Source organism: Coregonus lavaretus, assembly GCF_964263955.1.
Source record: "Coregonus lavaretus genome assembly, contig: HAP1_SCAFFOLD_631, whole genome shotgun sequence".
Lineage (NCBI taxonomy): Eukaryota > Metazoa > Chordata > Actinopteri > Salmoniformes > Salmonidae > Coregonus > Coregonus lavaretus.
In genome coordinates this window covers 191589-211028 of record NW_028156979.1, presented here as the reverse complement: position 1 = coordinate 211028, position 19440 = coordinate 191589, and the positions used below count along the sequence as shown (strand labels likewise).

The window sequence follows — 19440 nt, the reverse complement described above, 5'->3', positions numbered from 1 at the left end:
GCCTGAAGGTAACGCGTTCATCTGTACAAACAATAGTACGCAAGTATAAACACCATGGGACCACACAGCCGTCATACCGCACAGGAAGGAGACGTGTTCTGTCTCCTAGAGATGAACGTACTTTGGTGCGAAAAGTGCAAATCAATCCCAGAACAACAGCAAAAGACCTTATGAAGATGCTGGAGGAAACAGGTACAAAAGTATCTATATCCACAGTAAAACAAGTCCTATATCGACATAACCTGAAAGGCCGCTCAGCAAGGAAGAAGCCACTGCTCCAAAACCACCATAAAAAAGCCAGACTACGGTTTGCAACTGCACATGGGGACAAAGATCGTACTTTTTGGAGAAATGTCCTCTGGTCTGATTAAACAAAAATAGAACTGTTTGGCCATAATGACCATCGTTATGTTTGGAGGAAAAAGGGGGATCTTGCAAGCCGAAGAACACCATCCCAACCGTGAAGCACGGGGGTGGCAGCATCATGCTGTGGGGGTACCTTGCTGCAGGAGGGACTGGTGCACTTCACAAAATAGATGGCATCATGAGGAAGGAAGATTATGTGGATATATTGAAGCAACATCTCAAGACATCAGTCAGGACATTAAAGCATGGTCGCAAATGGGTCTTCCAAATGGACAATGACCCCAAGCATACTTCCAAAGTTGTGGCAAAATGGCTTAAGGACAACAAAGTCAAGGTATTGGAGTGGCATCGCAAAGCCCCAACCTCAATCCTATAGAAAGTTTGTGGGCAGAACTGAAAAAGCGTGTGCGAGCAAGGAGGCCTACAAACCTGACACAGTTACACCAGCTCTGTCAGGAGGAATGGGCCAAAATTCACCCAACTTATTGTGGGAAGCTTGTGGAAAGCTACCCAAAACATTTGACCCAAGTTAAACAATTTAAAGGCAATGCTACCAAATACTAATTGAGTGTATGTAAACTTCTGACCCACTGGAAATGTGATGAAAGAAATAAAAGCTGAAACAAATAATTCTCTCTACTATTATTCTGACATTTCACATTCTTAAAATAAAGTGGTGATCCTAACTGACTTAAGACAGGGAATTTTTACTAGGATTAAATGTCAAGAATTGTGAAAAACTGAGTCTACATTTACTTGGCTGAGGTGTATGTAAACTTCTGACTGTATCACCCAGTAAGTCAACAGGATGAAAACAAAACCCAGACAAAGGGTTAAAAGATTCATCCGTTTCTTTTACATGTCAGGTCCCAAACCACATAGTTACAACATTATGGAATATAACACTGTTTCTGGCAACAATACTTTGGAATGATAAACAAGAATCCTTCATTAAAATGAACATTTAAAGGGTCAATCCTGGATTGGTACGTACATCCATACGACTGCTTTGTTGTTTTTAAAATCCCAGATCGTCCCTTTAAAGGACTTCAGTAACAATGTTGGGAAAGGGTAACTTTACAGCCTCTCCCCCACTGGATGGAAGAGACATTGAGGGTGGATGATTCTCAGGGTTACAGGGCTGGTAGAATGGTCCCCACACACGGTCCGAAACCCACCCTATACCCACTCCCCTCACAGTAACCTAGAGACAGAGTGGGAGAAAGAAATTAAAGGACAACACAGACCAACAGGAACGTCGTCCATGCACAGTAGATTACCTGCTGGGTGTCAACGGATGGTAGATTCAACATGTAGAATCGTCAGCATGGTCTGTTTTGTCCTTAACACACTGTGACTGAGAGACGCCAATATGATAGGAATAACATTCAATAGCTGTTAACCTGAAATCCCAAAAGGTTTCTGCTGTATTATATTCAGATGAGGGTCAGCAGCTCTCAAACAGATTTGCTTTCTCTGAGTCTCAATCGTCTGTATGAGATAGCTGTAGGGTGTTGAATTGGCTTGGTTGTGTGTGTGAACGATGGCTAATAGAAGCTGTGGTCACTAACACGTAGGTGACAGACCGAAGTTTAAATAGGATAATAAAATGTTGAGCGTTTGCTTGAACGTGCCTGAACATCCTGATGGGTGTGGTTTGCACCTGACTTCCCTAACACTTCCTCATTTCTTACCAGGACTGATTTAGCTGATAGCTGCTTTATTGAGGAAAGCTCTACTTACAATGACTGTGATATGTGGTTGTCTAACCTAGCTACCTGAAGCTAAAATAATAATAATAATAATAGTATGTCATTTAGAAGATGCTTTTATCATAAGCCACTTACAGTCATGCGTGCATATATTTTACATAAGGGTGGTACCGGGAATCTCCATGCTCTTCCAACTGAGCAATACAGTTTAATTGTTGAATGCACTGATTGTCTGCTAAATGATAGTTGTCTCTTGTTTTCTGTAGTGGTTCTGTCTGTAATAGTGTTTGTAGAGAGCTCAGTAAGGATATATCATGTTTTCTGTAGTGGTTCTGTCTGTAACAGTGTTTGTAGTGAGCTCAGTAAGGATATATCATGGTTTCTGTAGTGGTTCTGTCTGTAACAGTGTTTGTAGAGAGCTCAGTAAGGATATATCATGGTTTCTGTAGTGGTTCTGTCTGTAACAGTGTTTGTAGAGAGCTCAGTAAGGATATATCATGGTTTCTGTAGTGGTTCTGTCTGTAATAGTGTTTGTAGAGAGCTCAGTAAGGATATATCATGGTTTCTGTAGTGGTTCTGTCTGTAACAGTGTTTGTAGAGAGCTCAGTAAGGATATATCATGGTTTCTGTAGTGGTTCTGTCTGTAACAGTGTTTGTAGAGAGCTCAGTAAGGATATATCATGGTTTCTGTAGTGGTTCTGTCTGTAACAGTGTTTGTAGTGAGCTCAGTAAGGGTGTATCATGGTTTCTGTAGTGGTTCTGTCTGTAATAGTGTTTGTAGAGAGCTCAGTAAGGATATATCATGGTTTCTGTAGTGGTTCTGTCTGTAATAGTCTCTGTATAATAGGGTTCCACCCACCTGTAAGAGTGACCTCGTCTCCATCCTTTAGGAAGGTTCTTGTCTCTCCTCCTCCCAAGTCCACGGTCTTAGAACCCTTCCATGACAACTCCAACATAGAACCAAAACTGTCTGGCTCCTACACATACACACAGAGAGAGAGAGAGAGAGACAGAGAGAGACAGAGAGAGTGAAAGAGAGAGAGAGAGACAGAAAGAGAGAGCGAAAGAGAGACAGAGAAAGAGAGAGTGACAGAGAGCGAGAGATAGGTCAATAGTGAATCAACAACAACTCATCAGAACATATACAGTAAAATGTGCACACATGTAAACACTGATTCAGATACAAAATGCTCACAGACACACACACGCAACCAAACACAACCTCACCGGTCCACTGATGGTTCCTGAGGCCAGCAGGTCTCCAGGTCTGACGTTACAGCCATTGACTGTGTGATGGGCTAACTGCTGCTTCATAGTCCAGTACATATACTAGAGAGATGGAGAGAGAGATAGAGAGAAGTGAGAGGGAAAGAGAGACACACACACACTATGTATATACAATGCTGCACAATTTAAACCCCCAATCCCCCCTTGCCCAGAACATATGAAAAAATTTTAATATAAATTGTGCTTCCTGTATTATACTGATGCTAAAATGTTTATTCTATTCTACTGAGCCATTTACTTTATGTTCATAGTCTTATCTTTTATTATTTCTTATTGTTGTTGTTGCATTGTCCAGAAGGAGCCTGCTAGTAAGCATTTCGTTGGACGGTGTATACCATTTGTATCCTGTACATACGACTAATAAAACGTAACTTTAACACACATACACAGATGCGCGCACACACACACACACACACACACACAGAAAGACAGATAAAAAAGAGACAGTGAGTCAGTCAGAAAGACATCCGGTACCTCATAAGTCATTTTGTTCATATCCTTTGCTAGTTAGCGAGTTATTAGCCCAGTTATATATAATTTCTCCTGGCTCTCTCTTTCCTGACTCTCTCTCTTCTGGCTCTCTCTCTCCTGGCTCTCTGTCTCCTGGCTCTCTGTCTCCTGTCTCTCTGTCTCCTGTCTCTCTCTCTCCTGACTCTCTCTCTCCTGGCTCTCTCTCTCCTGGCTCTCTCTTTCCTGGCTCTCTCTCTCCTGGCTCTCTCTCTCCTGGCTCTCTCTCTCCTGGCTCTCTCTCTCCTGGCTCTCTCTCTCCTGGCTCTCTCTCTCCTGACTCTCTCTCCACTGAATCTCTCTCCACTGAATCTCTCTCCACTGATAAATGAAGTAGCCAATAGGCAGAGGGTAGCATAATTTGTCTGATTCTCTGTAATAATGGTATGGGAATAATAATGCATTTTATTTTGCTCACGACCCCCCAAATCCTTCTACACTTTGAGAACCACTGCGCTAGCTCACCTGACCTGTATTAATTGACAGTTTGCTGGTCCAATCAGAGGGCCAAGTGTGCGTTTCACTAGCACCTTTTTTTTTTGCAATGTGCGATGCTGCGGCTACTGTCTCTGGATAGTGGAAAGCAATGCACTGAGACTCTGTGCCACAAAATGAGTGACAAAGAGAACAAGATCATTTCAAGTCATTAGTCTCAAGTAAAAGTTGAGTCCCAAGTCTTGAGGCTCCAAGTCAAAGTCAAGCCTCAAGTTATATAAGTTGAGTCTCAAGTCATCAAATTTGTGACTCAAGTCAGACTCGAGTCCAAGTCATGTGATTCGAGTCCACAACTCTGCACATTGATGCAACTGTAGTAAGCTATCCAATGTTTAGACAAGTCAACTTTACCAATTACTTACCTTGAAGTTGGACTTGCATATAGTGGCTGCTTCCTTCATTGCCTCTCCTGAAAAAAACAACCCACAATAGTTGATTGAGACTGGATATCAACACCCGAAATACCCCCTCAATAACACCTCAGAAAATACATAGGAAGAGCAGTGGAGAGTCAGGATAGAAAGTCAGTGGAGAGTCAAGAGAGAGAGTCAGGACAGAGAGTCAGGAGAGAGACAGTCAGGAGAGAGAGTCAGGACAGAGAGAGTCAGGACAGAGTCAGTGGAGAGAGAGTCAGGACAGAGAGTCAGGACAGAGACTCAGTGGAGAGAGAGTCAGGACAGAGAGTCAGGAGAGAGAGTCAATGGAGTGTCAGGACAGAGAGTCAGTGGAGAGAGAGTCAGGAGAGAGAGTCATTGGAGAGTCAGGAGAGAGAGAGTCAGTGAAGAGAGAGAGTCAGTGGAGAGAGAGTCAGCGAAGAGAGAGATTCAGTGGAGAGAGATTCAGTGGAGAGAGTCAGGAGAGAGAGAGTCAGTGAAGAGAGAGAGTCAGTGAAGAGAAAGTCAGTGGAGCGAGAGAGTCAGCGGAGAGAGAGAGTCAGTGAAGAGAGATTCAGTAGAGAGAGAATCAGTGGAGAGAGTCAGGAGAGAGAGAGTCAGGAGAGAGAGACCCAGGAGAGAGAGTCAGCGGAGAGAGAGAGTCAGCGGAGAGAGAGTCAGCGAAGAGAAAGAGTCAGTGGAGAGAGAGAGTCAGTGGAGAGAGAGAGTCAGTGGAGAGAGAGAGTCAGTGGAGAGAGAGGGTCAGTGGAGAGAGAGAGTCAGTGAAGAGAGAGAGTCAGTGGAGAGAGAGAGTCAGTGGAGAGAGAGTCAGTGGAGAGAGTGAGTCAGTGGAGCGAGTGAGTCAGTGGAGAGAGAGTCAGGAGAGAGAGTCAGGAGCGAGCGAGTCAGGAGAGAGCGAGTCAGTGGAGAGAGAGAGTCAGGAGAGAGAGAGTCAGTGGAGAGAGAGTCAGGAGAGAGAGAGTCAGGAGAGAGAGAGTCAGGAGAGAGCGAGTCAGTGGAGAGAGAGTCAGGAGAGAGAGAGTCAGTGGAGAGAGTCAGTGGAGAGAGAGTCAGTGGAGAGAGAGTCAGGAGAGAGAGTCAGGAGCGAGAGAGTCAGGAGCGAGCGAGTCAGGAGAGAGCGAGTCAGTGGAGAGAGAGAGTCAGGAGAGAGAGAGTCAGTGGAGAGAGAGTCAGGAGAGAGAGAGTCAGGAGAGAGAGAGTCAGGAGAGAGAGAGTCAGGAGAGAGAGAGTCAGTGGAGAGAGAGTCAGGAGAGAGAGAGTCAGGAGAGAGAGAGTCAGTGGAGAGAGAGTCAGGAGAGAGAGAGTCAGGAGAGAGAGAGTCAGGAGAGAGAGAGTCAGTGGAGAGAGAGTCAGTGGAGAGAGAGTCAGGAGAGAGAGAGTCAGGAGAGAGAGTCAGCGGAGAGAGAGTCAGTGGAGAGAGAGTCAGGAGAGAGAGAATGAATACATTAGGAATACAAAGCTCTTAATGGTAAATCATTACCTCCCTTGAATGTGTGTGCTTAATTACCAAGGCATGGCACTCATTCAACAACAATTCCTTTTTACTGTGTGTCTGTGCACGTACGTGTGTGTGTGTGTGTGTGTGTATGTAAAACCCTACATACCTTTCACTGACACAAACAGATTAATGTTGAAGGTGAAGGCATCGTCATGGTGTAGATAAGGGAGGGGCTTTGGATCCTGAAACAGGAAGTGGAAATAGAAGAGCATGAAGAGCCACTACACTCTTAGAAAAAAGGGTTCTAAAAGGGTTCTACCTGGAACCAAAAAGGGTTCTTCAAAGGGTTCTCCTATGGGGACAGCCGAAGAACCCTTTTAGGTTATAGATGGCACCTTTTTTTCTAAGATGGTATGGATACTGGCTCTCATTACTAAAGGCTTACCTGAATGGTGAAGATGTAAAAGTGTTAATGTAATGTAAAATACATCCAGACCACCCGTAGTATAATGTAATGTAAAATACATCCAGACCACCTGTAGTATAATGTAATGTAAAATACATCCAGACCACCCGTAGTATAATGTAATGTAAAATACATCCAGACCACCTGTAGTATAATGTAATGTAAAATACATCCAGACCACCCGTAGCATAATGTAATGTAAAATACATCCAGACCACCCATAGCATAATGTAATGTAAAATACATCCAGACCACCCGTAGCAATATTGTAATGTAAAATACATCCAGACCACCCATAGTATAATGTAATGTAAAATACATCCAGACCACCTGTAGTATAATGTAATGTAAAATACATCCAGACCACCCATAGTATAATGTAATGTAAAATACATCCAGACCACCCATAGTATAATGTATGTAAAATACATCCAGACCACCTATAGTAATAATAAATAATAATAATAATATGCCATTTAGCAGACGCTTTTATCCAAAGCGACTTACAGTCATGCGGTAATGTCAAATACATCCAGACCACCCGTAGTATAATGTAATGTAAAATACATCCAGACCACCCGTAGCATAATGTAATGTAAAATACATCCAGACCACCCGTAGCATAATGTAATGTAAAATACATCCAGACCACCCGTAGTATACTATAGGGCAGTAGGACCACCAGGTCTATCCTATATTACACTACTATACTATACTGTTTGTGTTCCTCACCTGGACAGTGTTGGGCTCAGCGAAGGGCAGTAGGGCCTCCATAGGTACCACCCAGGGTGAGATGGTTGTCCCAAAGTTCTTCCCCAGAAAGGGACCCAGAGGAACGTACTCCCACGCCTGGATATCCCTGGCTGGAACCCACACAGGAAGAGTGGTTACCCTTTATTTTACCATTAGATATTGAACTGGTATTTACTGAATATTCCTCAGTGGACACACATATTACAGGTAGGTTTGAATAGTATGCAACCTGCCCAGTGGTGAGTCCATGCTATGTTGTTTGGATGATAGTTCACCAAGATAGCTACAGTACCTGTACTACCACTGTACTTGTGCATAGGCATAGCTACAAAACCTTGGTAAGTTGTGCTATGTTAATAATAATAATAATATGCCATTTAGCAGACGCTTTTATCCAAAGCGACTTAGTCATGTGCGCATACATGTTTACGTATGGGTGGTCCCGGGGATCGAACCCACTACCCTGGTGTTCCAAGCGCCATGCTCTACCAGCTGAGCTACAGAGGACCACATTTGAACTACTGGAGGACCTCATTTGAACTACTGGTCTTTTTGACTATTGACAACCCAGGAACTATTCTATGAAATATTGTTTTGAGGGATGTGATAAATGATAATGTACTGCAGTCAGCAGAAAAAGCCATTTCAACTATCAGTACCACTCTCCTCTACATACCAACCCAGGTGTAACCTGGCTCAGACTCCCATACATCTGTCTGAGAAATGACTTCTCACAACTGACAGATATGATATGACATCCATCAGTCAGTCAATCAGCCTCACTGTATTTTACTGTAAAGGACTGGTCAGCAGTAGCCGCAGGGGTGGAGGCCACTTCCCAAATGGCACCCTATTCCCTATATAGTGCACTACTTTTGGCCAAAGCCCTTAGAGCTCTATACACTGAGTGTACGTAACATCTTTCCATGACATAGACTGACCAAGCTGAATCCAGGTGAAAGCTATGATCCCTTATTTATGTCACTTTTTAAACCCACTTCAATCAGTGTAGATGAAGGGGAGGAGACAGGTTAAAGAAGGATTTTGAAGCCTTGAGACAATTGAGACATGGATTGTGTATGTGTGCCATTCAGAGGGTGAATGGGCAAGACAAAAGATTTAAGTGCCTTTGAACGGGGTATGGTAGTAGGTGCCAGGCGCACTGGTTTGTGTCAAAAACTGTAACGCTGCTGGGTTTTTCACGCTTAACAGTTTCCTGTGTGTATCAAGAATGGCCCACCACCCAAAGGACATCCAGACAACTTGACACAACTGTGGGAAGCATTGGAGTCAACATGGGCTCTGGCAATTGAAAAATAAGGTGAAGCCTAGTAGTCTGCCTTCCAAAAGTCACCCAGCAATATAATACTTGAGTAAAAGTCTAAAAGTATTTGGTTTTAAATAAACTTAAGTATCAAAAGTAAATGTAATTACTAAATATTCCTTATATTAACCAAACCAGACGGCACCATTTTTTATTTACGGATAGCCAGGGGCACACTCCAACACTCAGGCATAATTTACAAACAAAGCATTTGTGTTTAGTGAGTCCGCCAGATCAGAGGCAGTAGGGATGACCAAGGATGTTCTCTTGATAAGTGCGTGAATTGGACCATTTTCCTGTCCTGCTAAGCATTCAAAATGTACTGAGTACTTTTGGGTGTCATGCAAAATGTATGGAGTAAAAAGTACATTCTTTTCTTTAAGAATGTAGTTAGTGGAGTAAAAGTACACATTTAAAAAAAGATAAATAGTAAAGTAATGTACAGATACCCCAAAAAATGACTTAAGTAGTACTTTAAAGTATTTTTTACTTAAGTACTTTATGTCACTGATTCCCTACCGTGCACTCCTTCTGTAGTGCACTATATAGGGAATGTGCACTATATAGGGAATAGGGTGCCATTTGGGACACAGCCCTAGTCAATGTGCTGAAATGCCACTTGCTCTGCCTTGAAAGTCTCACTAAATCACAGCAACTCAGCAAGTCAAGCTGAGATGTCCCGACCGCATTAAGAGGTGACAACAGCTTTGCAAAGATGAGATATCTTCAATATTTAAATAAGATAAGAGGGGGAGGCGGGGCTGAGAGAGAGAGTCAGTTTGATATCAGTTGGTCCCTGACTGTGTATCTCTTTTAACGGTTGGCACATTGCCATCACACACAGAGTGGATACACACACATTTTTCTTGCTAGCACATGCTTCCATGCACACACACGCATACACACACACACAAATGTAACATTTCTCATAAGGAGTTCCCTCATGGCAAAAACTTGCATTTCTTTTAATTGGATTTCATTCAATCGGAGTGACTGAAGCCAGTGGGAAGAAAACAACTTGTTTGAATAAAGTGAATACAGTATTGTATATGTCTGTCTATGGGTTCTACACTAAGCCCTGCCAACCTTGAAGGATTTTTAATGAGTACCACTTCAGCGCATAACTGGCACCCCTGGCGGCGCACGTGTGACACCCACACTGCTCAAATCATAGGCAAATGCAATTTTTTTTGCCTAATAATGATGTTGGCAGAAGACTGCCTCAGTAGGAATGGTAGGCTATAGACTGTTATGGTACTTGGAGTCTTTAATTATATCAAACAATGTAGCCAACACAGAAGTCTGGTGTTTGATTCGAAATGAAATTGAGGTGGTCTCAATGACACTCACACTAGTTTAACTTTAGGGGTAATGATTATTCTAATTAATAGGTGTCTTTATGTGGATAGTCTAATTAAAATGTAAATGGGGGGGGGGGGGGGGGGCGTATTCTGAATTATTAAATTACTGGATGCAATGTAGTTGTCTAGTTCAGTACAGGCTATTTGGAATATGAAACAACTGATCTAGGCCTATATAAGCTTGTTTCAGATCTCCATCCCTGACCTCATCCATCCAGTTAAGTCTGACTACTAGGCTGCCATTCATTCAACATGCCTTGTTGTCATTCAACTGACTATTATCACATCATACTGTTGACATACAGCGATATCAAGAGGACAGATCAACAACTGATTCATTAACATAGGCCTACTAATCTTTAACAGTCTAACATAACTTACCCTGACGGACAGTTTTAGTGGAACAGCTCTCTCTGCCATGAACTACTGCAACACTGCACGTTTCCTTGCTCGTCAATACGCTCACGCCTACTACCGTTGAGATCAAAACATGTGCGGGCAAGAAAGTGTTCTCGCTTAGTTGACTAACAACGCTGTAGCTAACTACCTTCGTCGTAATGACGGCTTAGCTAGGGAGCTAACTACGAAATAATAGTGGTTATGTGCTTGACAAACACATACAATTTTGTAAAATGTATTTGTCGAACAGTTAGTTCTCCATTTTCCCAGGAGGAGAATACAGGATAGACAGTATACAGTGGGAGCTTAACCTAAAGAGAGAGAACGAAGGAAGCAGAGAGACAGAGAGAGACAGAAAGAGGAAAAAACATGGAGAAAGAGACAGAGAAAAACAGACGGTGACAGAGACAGATCGCGACAGAAAGAGAGAGATGGAGAGAAGACTATCTTGAAATCTCAAGGCTACAGTCGATACCACTTCTCCTCCCAAGATCCTTATGCCTTATTAATAATCCATAGCCTGTCATGTTTTCCTGAGTAGTTTACCCTGCTCCCAGTGATGAAATATGAAATGATCACATCAACATTTATAATGCAGAACTAAATTAAGGAACTTAAGTTAGTGTTATCAGGGAAAGTGGATGCTTTTCAATTAGTGTTATTGACGTTAGGATTTTTCATTTACTGATATATTGTTTTTGGCTAATGATTCTACTATTGGCTGCATTCATTTGAAAATTAAGATATACTGTATGGTGATTATTCATTTCTGTCTTCCAGTGATGTGGGCTGTGTAGGTGTGTGTGTATGCACATATGAGTGTGTACATAATTGAGCAAGCGTGTAAGTGTGTGTGTGTGTTTATTCGTTAGTGACTGTATGTGTACTCGTGTGTGTGTGTGTGTGTGTGTGTGCTCGTGCATGAGCCTGTGTGAGTGAGTGAGTATAAGTGTGTGTGTGAGACCTTACCACTCCAGTCGTTCATCAGCACCATGCCAAAGATGTGTTGGTGGGCTTTCTCTATGGGAATGGGCTCACCAAGACGATTACCTCCACCTACAAAGAATGCCTGAGAGAGAAAGACAGAGAGAAAGGAGATAAAAAGCAGAGAGAGAGAGAGAGAGAGAGAGAGAGAGAGAGAGAGAGAGAGAGAGAGAGAGAGAGAGAGAGAGAGAGAGAGGGAGAGGGAGAGGGAGAGGGAGAGGGAGAGGGAGAGGGAGAGGGAGAGGGAGAGGGAGAGGAGAGAGAGGAGAGAGAGCGAGAGAGAGCGAGAGAGAGAGAGAGAGAGAGAGAGGAGAGAGAGGAGAGAGAGAGAGAGGAGAGAGAGAGAGAGATGAGAGAGAGGAGAGAGCGAGAGCGAGAGCGAAGAGAGAGAGAGAGAGAGAGAGAGAGGAGAGAGAGAGAGAGAGAGAGAGAGAGAGAGAGAGAGAGAGAGAGAGAGAGAGAGAGAGAGAGAGAGAGAGAAAGAGAAAGAGAGAGATACTTTTTTTGTGATGCCATTGATATGAACCATCTCCTTGGTTGTAATAAAGTGTAGCTATATAAAGTGTATACTGACCATCTCCAGCTCAATGTCCAGCTGCTTAGACTGGCCAAACACAGGAGGCTTAGCTAAGAGAGAACACAATGGAAGAGTGTTAGTGAGGGACACAAAAAGATAGTGACACTAGTCTGAGAGGTTTTGTGTGGTGTGTGTGTTTCTCTTTGTTTTCAGAGTCCGTGTTGATTTTCAGACTAGGTGTTGTGTTTCATTACATTGGTCGGGTCTCATCTGTCCAGAGGGTCTGCGTATGGGGGTCCCAGACACCACTATGGAAGAAGCCCTGCCATGATACCCCACGGGCAGCCTCAACCTGAGGGACACAATCAGTCAGTCAAACAAACATAATAATAATTTGGGGGGATGCTTATACTTGTCCTGTTACAAACAAGTGTGTAATGAAAATGTGTTTTTTGCATATCCCAACTGCCCCTAAGACACCCGCAGGGAGTGGGATCACCATTGTCAAGCGTCCCTAGAGCCATTGGGGTTAAGTGCCTTGCTCAAGGGCACAGCGACAGGTTTTTCTCACCTTATCAGCTCTGGGATTGGAACCAGCAAGCTTTCGGTTACTGGCCCAACGATCTAACCTCAAGACTACCAATCAATTATTCAGTCAGTCAGTCGAATAAACAGTAAATTAGTCAGCCAGCCAGGCAGTCAAACAGTCAGTCAGACAGACAGCCAGTCAAACAGTCAGTCAGTTAGTCAGTCAAATAAACAGTCAGTCAAACAATCAGTCAGTCAGTCAGTAAAATAAACAGTCAGTCAAATAAACAGTCAGCCAATCGGTCAGCATTATACAGCTACAGAGATAGAGATACGGATACAGAGAGAAAGAGAGAGAGCAAGGAAGAAAAATGGAAAGAGAGAAAGAGAGACAGAAAGAGAAAGAAGAGAGGTTCTACACTAAGAGGTTCAGCAGCTGTGGTGTCTGAAGCCAGGAATGGTGCAGTGATGGACTGCAGACTCACTGACTGACTGACTGAAGGATGGTGCAGTGTTGGACTGCAGACTCACTGACTGACTGACTGAAGGATGGTGCAGTGATGGACTGCAGACTCACTGACTGACTGACTGACGGATGGTGCAGTGATGGACTGTAGACTCACTGACTGACTGACTGAAGGATGGTGCAGTGATGGACTGCAGACTCACTGACTGACTGACGGATGGTGCAGTGATGGACTGCAGACTCACTGACTGACTGACTGAAGGATGGTGCAGTGATGGACTGCAGACTCACTGACTGACTGAAGGAAGGATGGTGCAGTGTTGGACTGCAGACTCACTGACTGACTGACTGAAGGATGGTGCAGTGATGGACTGCAGACTCACTGACTGACTGAAGGATGGTGCAGTGATGGACTGCAGACTCACTGACTGACTGACTGAAGGATGGTGCAGTGATGGACTGCAGACTCACTGACTGAAGGATGGTGCAGTGATGGACTGCAGACTCACTGACTGACTGACTGAAGGATGGTGCAGTGATGGACTGCAGACTCACTGACTCACTGACTGACTGACTGAAGGATGGTGCAGTGATGGACTGCAGACTCACTGACTGACTGAAGGATGGTGCAGTGATGGACTGCAGACTCACTGCCTGACTGACTGAAGGATGGTGCAGTGATGGACTGCAGACTCACTGACTGACTGACTGAAGGATGGTGCAGTGATGGACTGCAGACTCACTGACTGAAGGATGGTGCAGTGATGGACTGCAGACTCACTGACTGACTGAAGGATGGTGCAGTGATGGACTGCAGACTCACTGACTGAAGGATGGTGCAGTGATGGACTGCAGACTCACTGACTGACTGACTGAAGGATGGTGCAGTGATGGACTGCAGACTCACTGACTGACTGAAGGAAGGTGCAGTTTGTGAAAACACTGAAACTGTCCGAGTGCTCCAGTCAATTAGAGAAAACGAATTGTGTCCCTCACACATCATAGCTCACAGCACAGCACAAGGCCTTAGTACATTTCTCTCTCTTTCTACCTCTCTCACTTTTTCTTCTTATTTTATCCTTTCTCTCATTCTCTCTTTTTTCTTATTTTTCCCTCTCTTTTATTCTCTCCTCTTCTCCGTCACCTTCTTTTCTATCTCTCTTTTATCCTTCTTGTTCTCGCTGTGTCTCTCTCCAAATAACAACGAGAAGCGATAAAAACAACTCAAACAAGAAAAGCTACATTGTTATCTGAGGATTTGGACTTCTAGTGGATGGTTTTCAGACAGTTTGACCAATATGATTCATCTGTCTACATCTAATAATATGGTCAGTTAGTGAGTTACTCTGTCTACATCTAATAATATGGTCAGTTAGTGAGTTACTCTGTCTACATCTAATAATATGGTCAGTTAGTGAGTTACTCTGTCTACATCTAATAATATGGTCAGTTAGTGAGTTACTCTGTCTACATCTAATAATATGGTCAGTTAGTGAGTTACTCTGTCTACATCTAATAATATGGTCAGTTAGTGAGTTACTCTGTCTACATCTAATAATATGGTCAGTTAGTGAGTTACTCTGTCTACATCTAATAATATGGTCAGTTAGTGAGTTACTCTGTCTACATCTAATAATATGGTCAGTTAGTGAGTTACTCTGTCTACATCTAATAATATGGTCAGTTAGTGAGTTACTCTGTCTACATCTAATAATATAGTCAGTTAGTGAGTTAGTAAGTGGTGAATGAACAGCCTCGTCTGGGCATGGACTCTACAAGATGTCGAAGTCCACAGGGATGCTGGCCCATATTGACTCCAATGCCTCCCACATTTGTGTCAAGTTGGCTGGATGTCCTTTGGGTGGTGAACCATTCTTGATTCACATGGGAAACTGTTGAGTGTGAAAAACTCAGCAGCGTTGCAGTTCACGACACAAACCGGTGCGCCTGGCATCTACTACCATACCCTGTTCAAATGCACTTAAATATTGTGTCTTGCCCATTCACCCTTTGAATGGCACACATGCACCCTCTGTGTCTCAATTGTCTCAAGGCTTAAAAATCATTCTTTAACGTGTCTCCTCCCCTTCATCTACACTGATTGAAGTGGATTTAACAAGTGGCATCAATAAGGGATCATAGCTTTCACCTGGATTCAGCTGGTCAGTCTATGTCATGGAAAGAGCAGGCGTTCTTAATGTTTTCTACACTCAGTGTCCCAAATGGCACCCTATTCCCTTTGTAGTTTACTACTTTTGACCAGAGCTATTTGGGCCCTTGTCAAAAGTAGTGCACTATTACATTTTAGTCATTTAGCAGACGCTCTTATCCAGAGCGACTTACAGTTGGTGAGTGCATACATTTTCATACTGGCCCCCCGTGGGAAACGAACCCACAACCCTGGCGTTGCAAGCGCCTTGCTCTACCAACTGAGCTACAGGGGACGACGTAGCTCAGTTACAGTTACTGTATATAGCCCTGTAGACTCCTTCTGGCCTCCCTCACTATAAAGGCAATAGGAAGCCATTCGGGACACAGATGAGGTGCTGGTTGTCATATCATACCAGTTGGGCATCAGGGCATTCTCCTTCCCTCGGAACATAATGCCAACGTTGGTGGCATGGTCCCTGGATGAGTAGAAGTCAGTGTAGTCACCTGTGTGTGTGTGTGTGGTTGTGTGTGAGAGAGATAGATGGAGAGAGAAAGAGGGTAGTTAAGTGACACTGTTAAATATGTACAGTGAACCAATGGTTAGCCTTTAGAACCTTTTTTTATATCAACATTTAGATAGCAAACAAATCTCTCAATCACTCATCTTACTACACTAGTATATTTATATTGGTTAACAGCGCCACCTCTTGTTCAAGCATCATACAAACACCTCAATTGCATTTCCTTGATTCCTCGCATCCTTTCTCCTCGCCTCCTTCTCAAAACCCATTGGATGACCTTCTCATCCACAAGGAATAAACTAAATGCAATTGAGATTCTCCCCCTGAGTTGGTTCACACTGGCATTCCATCATAGAATTTCAATGTAGCCATATGAAAGTGGATTTAGATTGTGTAAAGACATATGACATGCACAGCCAAACGTGACCGAAAAGTCAAGCTTGCTTCTTGAATTACCTGAGGTAGCATTAACATGACTGAAGACCAGATAAATAATTTAGAAAGTTACATCAATTTCAGAAACGCACCATTGGATCAGCAAAGAGAAAAAAAGTAACATCTCCATGGTAACTCTGGATTTAGCATATCATTAGTTGAGAGGATTTCCATGCTTAAAGGTTATACATGTAACATTAGCTGCAGCTAGCATCAAATATGAATTGCATACTGTTCGTGTAGTAGCAAAGGAATAGAAATTCAGGAGAGTAAAACATACTTTTTAGAATGCCGCGTGACACTGCAAATGATTTTTTTACCGATTATGGATTGGATTATGATCAGGTAAGAAGCAGTACTAAGCCATTCATAGGTATTTCTAAGCAGTGTCCTTCAAAAAACATGAAGAAATTGAAAATTATGGCTAAAATGTGACATGTTGCTCCTTTAGGAGCATGAATTCTGCTCAGACGGTGATCACAGACTGACTGATCTACAAATTACCTTGCATCCTAAATAACTAGTCATTATGATTTATAGATTATGTCAGTCTTGAATTGACGTTCTCAAAACACAGCCGATGAGGGATAGTAGGTAGTGCATTGGTGACTGATGCTGCAATGCTGACTGGGATTGCTTCTCTGAAAGTAGCTATAAGTCACCTCTAACATCTGATACAGGGTCAGATTTTGTTTTATACCCCTGAGAGTTAAAGTTAGTAACGGCGGAGGTGTAATCTGATCCTAGATCTGTGCTTAGGGACAACTTGTACTATACCTCAAGCTCGGTGCAGAGACAGGAGGGGTGAAATATGAGGTGCATGTCAATAGTCTAAATCGGCTTCCTCTCCTACTGTGTAACAACTCACCTATCTCAGCAGGCAGATGCATCATGGCTGAACTCTGATGGAAAAATGCTCTGAGGAGACACACACACATTATAGAAACGTAAACATGCTACAAACCATGATAGAAAATAAAAAGATAAGGGAATACCAGAAAATAATATGATTTTGATTGCAGTCAAAAACCATATCCTAAACAATTAATATAATAATTCAATATATTTGACATGATCCTACTTTGCCGAACTCCTGAAGTGTTATAGAAGTGCTATAGAGTTTAGAAGTGTTATTGAATATAGAAGTGCTATAAAGTATAGAAGTGTTACAGAATATAGAAGTGCTGTAGAGTATAGAAGTGTTATTGAATATAGAAGTGCTATAAAATATAGAAGTGTTATAGAATATAGAAGTGCTACAGAGTTTAGAAGTGTTATAGAATATAGAAGTGCTACAGAGTATAGAAGTGTTATAGAATATAGAAGTGCTACAGAGTATAGAAGTGTTATAGAATATAGAAGTGCTATAGAAGTACTATTGAAGTGCTATACTGTATAGAAGTGTTATAGAATATAGAAGTGCTTATTACATACTGCAAAATCCAATAAATAATTGTAAAAAAGTGCTATAGAAGTGCTGGAGGCTGACCTGCTCCTGAGGCTGACGTCGTCTCTGAGTGTTGTCTCGTTGGCAGACAGCAGCTGCTGTAGACTCTTCCTGGCCTCCCTCCATGCCTCGTACCCCAGACCCATGAACGCATTCAGGGTCGGCTAGTTGAGAGGTCGGAACATATTATGAGGAAACGCATAAAAATCGAAAGCTTTTTTTCTTTGTATACTGTATATAGCCCTCATAACAAGTAACCCAGTCTGGCCCCCAAGGAGCAAGCAACAGCACAGTGGCAAGGGAAAACTCCCTAAAAGGAAGAAACTTTTTTTAAAAACAGGCATGTTTGTAAGTCAGTTTTGACGTTGGTGTTCGGGCGGCTCTCACTCATGAAAGCAGGTCTCTTCCTTGACGCCCAGGGGTGGAAATATCATAGGGGGAACCTGTGCATTTAACATTGAATTCAGGGATTGAAATCATGACAGAAAAGTTGTCTTCTTCATCATTTCAACCCTGTTGACACCTCATGTGATTTCATTAGCATGATGTGGCTTTCACTCCTTGTCTCATTCCCCTATCAGCACTAATGTGACAAAACTGGAAAGGTGAAAGCCAATTCCCAGTAGGAATCCACCATTGTGCTTTAACCGATCCTGTTATGTCAGAGCAGCACCGAGCTGAAGGGGAGGAGTCAGTTGGGAGGCAGCGGCACACATGGCCTCCAGACAATAGGGTTATTAGGGACCCATTCACAGGCAGGGGGCGAGAGAAGACACTCCAAACCAATTCCAACTACTCACTTGTAGATTTAATGTACTGTATAGTCCACAATATATGAAGCATACATCATAGTTGATGACTCGATTATGACACCGGTGTGGATTTTCTCAAGGAAGAAAAGCAGTGCATCGTGCCCATTGACTAGACCTACCCACCTAGTATACTGCACTTTGGCTACATAAGGTAGGCCCATGTATAAGTAAACTAGTGGAGATGCATAGTAAACGTGCCATGTTACATTACCAGGTGAATGCACAATATTGCCATCAGTGCCGATAAGAAATATCAACCATAAATTTGAGACATTGAGGAGCACAACACATTTTGATGGCCTTACCTGGTCAAACACATCCTGGTGAGTGGAGAGCACAGGACCTCTGAAGAGTGACTTTATAACGCTCAGGTCCAAAATCTGATCTCCAATAGCGACCCCAATCCGGTGCCTGGACTGAGAGTTACACGAGACATTTGTAAATACAGCAGAACAGGAATGAAACAATAAAGTGGAACGATATTGGAGAAGCTACTTTGTAAACTACAATGTTTCATCCAAGAGAACTTCACGTTTCCACGGTCGTTTGTAACATTTTGTCCTAAGAAAATCAATTTACATTCCATAGTTTCATGGCACAGGAGACGATGTGTAGGAAAACCGATTCAACTAAAAGTACAACAAATGTATCGTCATACTCACATTATCCGGTGTCGAGAACACGCCATATGGTAAATTGTGATAGGAGAAGTCGGACTTTTCGTCTACTTTTACGAAAGACATTTTTAAATTGCAGTTGTATTCCGGTATACTCTCCAAGGTAAGCAACAGCGTGAGTAACCTGTTCCAGATGTTGACCGCAGCCATAGGACAGCCCGCCTCCCACAGAATGAACCAACGACCAATAGGAAACGCTCTTTTATATCCACCCTTTTCAAGAACTGTAAATAATCCAAAACGGTTTGAAAATGACTCAGCAAAAATTATGCGGTCTAGAATTGATTAACCTTTATAATTTGGGTTGTGACAAATATTACTCAACTAAAAAAGTTGCTACAGTGAAGTTATTGTTTTGTGATATCAATGAAGTAGACTGCGTTAGGTCTAAGGCTGCGT

At 42.8% G+C, this 19440-nt stretch overlaps 1 protein-coding gene across 1 annotated transcript; it reads right to left on the bottom strand.

The window, feature by feature from the left end:
- Positions 1–1199: 1199 nt before the first annotated feature.
- On the bottom strand, positions 1200–19211 carry LOC311125968 (fumarylacetoacetase-like). Its single transcript, XM_084199990.1, has 14 exons — positions 19027–19211; positions 18670–18780; positions 17595–17716; positions 16974–17023; positions 15563–15653; positions 12259–12356; positions 12062–12114; positions 11473–11572; positions 7399–7529; positions 6367–6442; positions 4730–4776; positions 3306–3407; positions 2938–3055; positions 1200–1570 (listed from the first exon to the last, which is right to left on the bottom strand). Exons 1-14 carry the CDS (start codon positions 19189–19191, stop codon positions 1500–1502), a joined length of 1335 nt encoding a protein of 444 aa, XP_084056116.1. The 5' UTR covers positions 19192–19211; the 3' UTR covers positions 1200–1499.
- Between the last annotated feature and the right edge of the window lie 229 nt (positions 19212–19440).

Bases quoted from the DNA above. Each gene is read 5' to 3' on its own strand.
- LOC311125968 (XM_084199990.1), bottom strand. From the start codon at position 19,191: ATGGCTGCGGTCAACATCTGGAACAGGTTACTCACGCTGTTGCTTACC. The intron at 12,115-12,258 runs GTAATGAAACAC...GTTCTCTCTTAG, and splicing joins ACAGATGAGACCCGACCAAT to CTAAGCCTCCTGTGTTTGGC. The intron at 11,573-12,061 runs GTCAGTATACAC...TTTCTCTCTCAG, and splicing joins TGGACATTGAGCTGGAGATG to GCATTCTTTGTAGGTGGAGG.